This window comes from Poecilia latipinna, unplaced genomic scaffold (assembly GCF_001443285.1).
Source record: "Poecilia latipinna isolate Pla-1442-1.1 unplaced genomic scaffold, P_latipinna-1.0 Scaffold1051, whole genome shotgun sequence".
Taxonomy (NCBI): Eukaryota; Metazoa; Chordata; class Actinopteri; order Cyprinodontiformes; family Poeciliidae; genus Poecilia; species Poecilia latipinna.
Genome location: NW_015113667.1, coordinates 1 through 7,973, shown reverse-complemented (window position 1 = coordinate 7,973; position 7,973 = coordinate 1). Strand labels below are relative to the sequence as shown.

General features: G+C 37.7%; 1 protein-coding gene across 1 annotated transcript in view; it reads right to left on the bottom strand.

Annotated features, from left to right (window-relative positions):
• The window catches only part of ccdc146 (coiled-coil domain containing 146), a 36,636-nt gene extending 30,659 nt beyond the window's left edge, over positions 1-5,977 (bottom strand). Inside the window, exons 1-4 of the mRNA XM_015051550.1 lie at positions 5,884-5,977; positions 4,967-5,185; positions 2,429-2,480; positions 736-818 (exon numbers count right to left, since the gene is read on the bottom strand). Coding sequence (XP_014907036.1) covers positions 736-818; positions 2,429-2,480; positions 4,967-5,185; positions 5,884-5,966 — 437 coding nt within the window. The 5' untranslated portion in view covers positions 5,967-5,977. The remainder of the gene's footprint in view (positions 1-735; positions 819-2,428; positions 2,481-4,966; positions 5,186-5,883) is intronic.
• Positions 5,978-7,973: the final 1,996 nt, after the last annotated feature.

Sequence of the window (7,973 nt, the reverse complement as noted above, 5' to 3'; positions counted from 1 at the left end):
ATCTCAGGTGTATATATATATTAACGGACACAAATATATATATATATATATATATATATATATATATATATATATATATATATATATATATAAGGTAGACTGATATGGAACAAGATTCACAAGAAGAATATTTTTGCTTGTAGCATGTGGTGAAAAACTCAAGTTCAGACCTAAATCTGCTTGAGAAACTTTGGGAAGACTTGTAAACATGCATGCCCAGATGTTTTCCATGCAGCCAGACAAACTATTTTGCAACAAAGTATAGGAAGAAAAACACCATCTCTGGATTTACACAGGCAGTAGAAACATAATGCAAAATTCTTACAGCTGTAAAGTCAGGATGTCTGTTCTCCAAGACTCTAGAGAGCTGAATATAAATGCACGGCAAACTTTTCAGATTTGTTTTACCAAAATACTCCTATAATGCAATTATGCACTACATAAAAGAAAAAAAAAAATCAATATAAATGTAAGCTTGTGGTTTTGTGGTTGTAACATTAGAAAGTTTAAAAGAGTGTGAAAATTCCCACAAGGCCCTAATAAATAATACATTCTTTTTTTATGACCAAGTTAAAAGTGGATACACAGGCAAAAAAAAAAGAAAAAAGAAAACCCACAAAACATCATGCCAGGCTGCACACTGACAAATTCACACTCAGAACTTCTTCCAGCAGAATAAAAGTAAATTATGAAGCTAAGCCTCCACAAGTCCTGACTTCATAGCGAATTCATTACCTGACATCCAGTTGTCTCTGGGCCACTTCTTTCTTCAGAGCATCGTGTTTGTCCTTCAACATGTCTGTGTTGCTTTCCAGCTCCTGGAGGATGCACCGACAAAATTAACCCCAGATCAGCGGAGAGGATCCAGCAGAAGTCAGATTTTAGAAGCAGGTTGTTACGGCTTCTCTTTATTCAGGGTGGGCCATAAGTTTCCATACATAGGAGAATGCAAAATGTATATTTCTTTTATATTTCAGATACCCAAGAAGATGCGTTTGGAAAAAGAGCAAAGAATTGAAGTTATACTGATGGCTGAATCGGGAAGCAGTCACATGGTTGCACGAAACTTTAACAGAAAACATGGAACATGAGCATCACACACGACACTGTGGCAAAACTTTTGCAAGTTTCAGAAAACTTTCAATTAGCCATATTGGATGGTTTTGGTGCAAGGAATAATTAAGAAATTAAATTAATCTTTCATCCTCAAACTACAAAATCAAAAAAACTTCCTTATAAAAATAGCTAAATACACAATGTGCTCTCAACAAACGTAGAGAAATGCCTGATTAATAATGTATTTTTTTACTTTAAAAGTAGTGCACACAATTCGCATAAACCGTCGGGGGTCATATAAACAAGGTAGATATGCAACTGCTTTTATCTACGAGAAGGAAATGGGTTTCGTGGCCATTTTTTTGGCTCCAAATTTGTAATAAACAAAAATCAGCCATTAGTTGAGCAGCAGCAACCCAGAGAGACACATTTGGAATAATCTGAAATCGCAAAATCAGTAAAAAAAAGAAAAAAAAAGGGGTGCAGCGGTTTATCAAGCTGTTCAAAGCTCAAACGCTACTCTTCAAAAGCAAAATCTACAAAATAGATATTTTGATGTAGCATTTTCAGAGTTACTTAAGGGGCTTTGGTCCAGTCGTGCAAATCCAATCGTATTTTATTCAGCAAAGTGGATGTCTTTGTTGCTGCTAATGTAGGGTGGCTTTGCTAGATTTGACAAATTCGCACAACATTATGAGTGAAGAGACTAAATTATAGGGATTTAACGTGGCCTGTGGCATTAGAGTTCTTCACACAAAGCACAACTTTCACCTAATGCTGAAGAGCAGCACAATGAGCCTATGAGTTAATGTCTTCCCCTCCCCTCTTAATTAAACAAAGATAATGATGCATAATAGATATTTACTGTACCCTCCACAATAATTGGCACCCCTGGTGAAGATTTTTCAACAGCCTTCAGATAAATCTTTTATTAAGGCGGTCTAATCACACACTTAAAAAATGGAGAGAGAGAAGTCAACCTTTGATTTTTGTACATTTATTCATTAGTTTCAACATGCAAGAGTAGCATGCCATATCTGAATGGATTTCATCATACGCTTTGGATTAATATTCTGTTGAAAAACATCTTGATGTGGTATTTCAAGTACATTTCGCCGGGGCCGGTTTGGAGTTACGCTCCTGCGATTAAACACAATGTTTTTACACATTCCCACAGCATAAACCTTTACAAGCCTTGGGATGGAGAATATATATTTTTTCTTGTAAAAAAAAATTCCACAAAGTTCACAAAGGATTAGTCTCAGTTGGAGGATTAAAGCAAAACTTATATTTATCCTCTGTTAAAACTGCCATCACAGCTGTAATCCTCGCCTCTGAAACCAAGTCCAGGATGGTGCAGTGATGAACTTACAGCAGGTTGTGTTTGAATTTCTCTCTCTCGATGCCGCTTCTCTTCCCGGAGACTGCATGGCGGTGAGGAGGAGCAAGATAAGGCGATGGGGGGGGAGGAAGGAGGGCAGGGACGTAGTTAACGGAGACAGAGAGAGAAACCATGTTTCAGTTCCCGATTCAACGGAAAGAGGAATGCACAAGAACTTGCGAGCGTTTTTTTTTTTAGAATTTGACTAATATGGATTTTCTTGTAAATTAGCCTCCCACTGAGACAAATAAGAAGAAAAGTATTTTTAGGCTCTACTGGTGAAGACTCAGGTAGCATACAAATGGCTGAGAGTACACACAACAATCTAGATCTCAGAGAAGCACATAAATCTTGGCCACACGCTATGAATGGGCCTATGAGAACATAATTTCTATGAATTTTTCATCTCCCCGAGGCAGATGCTTTTTGAGCAGTCGATTAAAGTTTGTATGAAATAATTTCAAGTCAGCTTTGTCATTATGAAAAACCTTACAACAGCACATACTGTACAGCTGCACATTTCACAAGGCAAATGATATTAATCTTCCTGACAAGCTGAAATATTGGGTATTAACTGATACAGAGAAAACTGCAGGAATGCTGCAATGTGGGACTGGAGGATGGAGGGGTGAGCGAAGAGGGGCGGGAGGAGAAGAAGAAGTGCTGAATTCCTGTGGGTCTGTATGAGTAGAGATAAAAAAAAATATGATTCTTCTTTTAAAAAAAGGAGGAAAAAAAAAGAGGGGGCATTTTCATGGTGAGCGTCTGCTTGTCATGTGCGGACTGATAGCTGTGCGGAAAAGAGGCGAAAGAGGAAAACAAGTCAAAGAGAAGTCAGGAAGAGGGGGAGATAGAAGGGCTTCAGCTGGAACCAGGGGGGAAGCAGATACCGAGGACACAAGAGAGCTCACTGGTGGAGAAAGAAGTCATGAATAACATGCTCTCTGATATTACAGAAGACGCAGAGCAAGTGGTTTTTATTTAATATTTAAATTACTGCCGAGCCACCGACTCAGGCAAACCACAGCCTCCTTCTGATCACATCTTTAGCAAACAGACACTTCTACCCAGCGGGAACAGTTTAACGATGTAGATGCAACACAGAGGGAATCGTAAAGCGAGAATGATAATTAAATAAATGTTCGTCAGCCACACGTCATCTGCCATCTTCTTCTCTTGATTATGTTTGTAATTTTGCTTCCTCTCCACACTTTAAGTAGAAAAAAACCCTTTAGAATAATGCCAAGTCAATGATCAATGTAATAATCCTGACTTTTAAAAGTGTGTATATATATATATATATTTCAATGTATTGGATTTTGTGTGGCTGAGTGACATGCTTACCCACGTTTATATCTGACAAAAAAAATTTGTAAAACACGATCAACTAATGATTATTAGCACAACATTTTCTGTAAAAAGCTGTAAAAAGTAAAGAGCTTATGATAGAATTACATAACTGCGAACCATATTTAACATTTTTATTAGTAAAACGTCACAAGCTACACATTCTTTCTCCTACACGTCAAAAGTATGTGCCATTTTGTGTCGATTCATTGTATAAATTCCAAATAATTTACGTGGATGTTCATGTTTTTGCTATGACAAAATCTGGAAGCGCCGTGTATTTTCATTCCACTGTGACAGAACCAAACAATTGCCCAACATTTTCCCATATACAACCCCTAACGTGCGATTACGAGCACATGTTGACTGTTTAAGGGTCAGAAGCCAAGATATTTGGCAGAAAATATTCTGGAAAGCCCGGGGTATGTTATCATGTTGCCTAGTAATTTTCCGCGAACCTCCCTTTGACACTTCACAAAGTGAAGTTTGTGTACAGAAATACTGGACCAAGTGGTTCTTTTCCATAACTTTGGGTGTGTTTGACCTTTCAGAGGGACTCTTGGAAGAGTCAGGGAGGAAGAAAGAAAAAAAACTGCAGCAATAAGGAGGAAAATTTGTAGAGATGAGGAAAAGGGCTCTAGAGAACTAAAGTAAAAAGATGTTGGAGAAGGATATGATGGTGCTGAGAACCCGGACTAGCACTGGAACAAACTGGAACAAGTTCGCTGGAAATCTCCTACAAGGTGATTAATAAAAACAATCTTCAGAAAATATTGATTCTTTTGTTTTTCTTGAGTGAATAGGAATGGTCTAACTGTCAGAAGAAGAAAAAAAGCGACACTTCTATGAATATTTGTGTGTGTCCAATTCTCTTTCACCTTCACCTCCATCATAAGTCAATAAAATGATGCTGCCTCATGAAGCTCACCTCAGTGTTTGGTCCCTAGTTACAGCTGTGTGCGTGTGTGTGTGTGTGTCTCTCAATGTGCACGTAAGCTTTCCTACCACACATAACTTCCTCCTCCAGCACTCTAATTTCACTTCTGTCTTCTGTTTCGCCCCTTGTGTTCCTCTCAGGTGTCTCCAGTTTGCATTTGTTCAAGTTTCCATTTGTGATGTGTGCATTTTATGCGCAGTGGCTGCACGTGCGTGTAAATGCACACACACACGCACCCGTCTTACCGCTGCAACCCGTGCCGTGCTGCATGCTCTCTGTCCTCAGCAGCTCGCAGTTCATTGTGCGCCTGCAGGAGCTGTCGCCTCAGTTTGCTGACCTCACCATCGGGCTCCTCAGGGGGGCCCCACTGCTCTTCCGGGCTCCGTACTTCTACCTGGAGCCGCTCCAGCTCAGCCTGATGCCTCTTTGCCTCTCCCAAAAGCTGCATCTCAGAACTCTGCGCACTGCAGAAGAGCAGAATAAAAAAAACAGGGGGGGGGAAAAAATGCATTACATCACATAGAGCCGTATAATTCTGTTCTAATTCTTCCACAGGAAGAAAACTGAGGACAAGCATGGACTACTTCTTGCAGATATTCGCTGGAAAAAAATATTACCCCAGTGTTGCTTTAATTTCCTTCAAGAAAGCATGCTAATTGGGCTTCCATGCCTGGTTATACTCTAATAATTACAACTGAAACACTAATGTAGTATTAAATAACTTAGTAATTCTCTCATTAAAACTAAACCTTAATGTAACGCAACATTCTATAAACAGGAAAATCTTTTTACAGCAAATTATTGCGGTTCAGTTTTCAAGTCTATCCAAAGTCACACTTAATTGGCACAACGCAGCGGGGAACGCAGCAAATTTACAAAGTTATATCTTTTTTTTCTATTTATAAAAGAAGGGAAATTTTTTATACAGACTTGACATTTTCAACAAGGGATCAGAATAAGTCAGGATATCGCAATGTATTTTTGTAAAATAGATTAATTCATCCATAATTGTCTCAATTAGGATTTGCAGTTACGTTATCATAGGTTCAACTCAGAACATGAGCAAAAGACAAACCTCTTATGAAGCCTTAGAAGCAATTTAAATGACTTGTGCAGACAAATATTGAATCCAATATGAGACAAAAATGAAACAACAACAAACCTCTTTAACGTATCCTTTAGTCGCTCGAAGCCATTTTTCACCTTTGTGAATGTAGCTTGGCTAATTTTGCCCGAGGACAACATCTGAAAAAACAGAAATGGTGATCAGAAACTTGAAAAGCAGTTTTTCTTTAATGTAGAATATACAGTAATATTCAGAAAGTTAGAACGTGTTCCGATAAGCTCATTAAGCTCATCTTTCCGTAATAAAAATGCAGTTTTTTTTTATATTGTATTTCAATTTTAAATATTGTGTTTCCTTTAGCCGAAGGTAAAAAATGATCACAGTTAGCATAAGTAAAAGGTTGAAAACACCAGTGAGTCCGACTAATCTGAATGAGTTTCACTTAGTTAATAGAAATACTGAACTAAAAGAACTTTTCAAAAATATTCTAATTTACTAATAATGACTGGAATCACGGGGTCAACGCTCGTGTGTTGTTGACATTTGATCTGTTTCTGAATAGGAAGTACATCTGATCAAATGCTTCTGTGTCTCACTAATGGAGCAGCTGTTCTGTTCCCCATAAAAAGTACCCTGAAGTTTAGAATGTATGTCTATAGCAGTTTATTTTCCTATATTAACCCATCTAATCCAGTCTTTTCTATGATGTGCTGGTTCCAACAGATGGTCAATCAGCCTGGAGAAACGGACGCCAATTTAAAAGTATGATTGAACTGGAATGAAATGCATAAATCTGAACTTAATATGGGCCAAATTGGGTTATATATTTTTTTGAACAGTCATTTAAAGTGCCCTGAAGTAACATTTATAGCAAATCTGCACCACGTGCATAAACAGAAAAAAGAAATACAAAAAGGAAGAAGAGTATTAAATCTGAGGAACACATTCAAAGTAAAAAAAAAAAAGAAAACTGCTATGGTTATTGTGTTTGAATCTTCCTGAGTGTTTTTGTTGAGTCATGTTTCATTACACAAATTCCTTGTCTTTGCAAAAGAAATAATAATAAAAAAAGACACAAATAAAATGCTTACAGCTCAAAAGTCTAATGTTTGAGGGAGAATCAAGTGTTAGAAGTGAACAACTGAACTACTTTAGTTTCCGTGGCTTCAGATTGATTAAACGTTTTAACTTTTTAAACAAAAGGAAGTTCAGTTTTTGCTCCAATACACAGGAATTTTTGTTTTAAGAGAAAATATTTCATATATTGTCTGGACTCCTCAGAGTAGAATGAGTTTGATATAAAAAAAAAACAATAAAAAAAAAACAGAAGCCTTTTTAAAAGGATTTAGAGCAAGTGGAGGCAAATAAACTTATTTTTTTACAGTCAATGACTGGAAGAAAAGAAAATTGAGCAGATCTAACTGAAGAGCTTTCATTGAAAATGGGCCACAGGTAATGATTAGAACACATTATTCAAGATCACAAGCACAATAGCTGAGTGATTGAAGGATTAAAACAAAAACAAAAAAAGAAGAACTAGGACAAAGAAAAAAAAAAGAAGCAAAGTCTTGCACAAATATCAACTGGCAAACATTATAGTTGAAATTATCTCCAGGAGTTGTGAATTTTCTCTCCTTGCAACAGGAGCTTTGAGGGTGCGAAACAGAGATAGAAACAAAGGACAGGTGGCGTTCCTCTCTTATCTTTAGAGCCAGGTTGGTGGAGGGGGCGAGTAATGAAGGATAGCCTCGCCTGTATCGCACAGCTGCAGAGCTGAGGATATCGCCGGTGGGACGGCGTAGTAAGTTTTCCCAAACGGTACACACCGGCGCGCCAATCATATATATACGCCCTCATGGGCTCGTATCTCGCCCCAACTTTAAGAATCGAGGATGGATGGGCATGTCTTAAGATTCACCCCACATAAATTGTTCACCTCTGTTGTCATAAGCACTCGCGATGCTCCAAGGACTGAAAGGACAGAGATATAAATTGGACGGCTGATACGGGTCGTTAACACGATTTGTTTAAATTTTTTTTTTTTTTTTTTTTGCTTTCATGCAATCACCGAAGGTCAAAAGACTACAAAAGATGACCTTATGTCTCAAAATGTACAAACTCCGAAAGTGGAAGTTTGGTAATAACAAAAGATATATATATAACTGATCATTTTTAGAGTCCTGTTA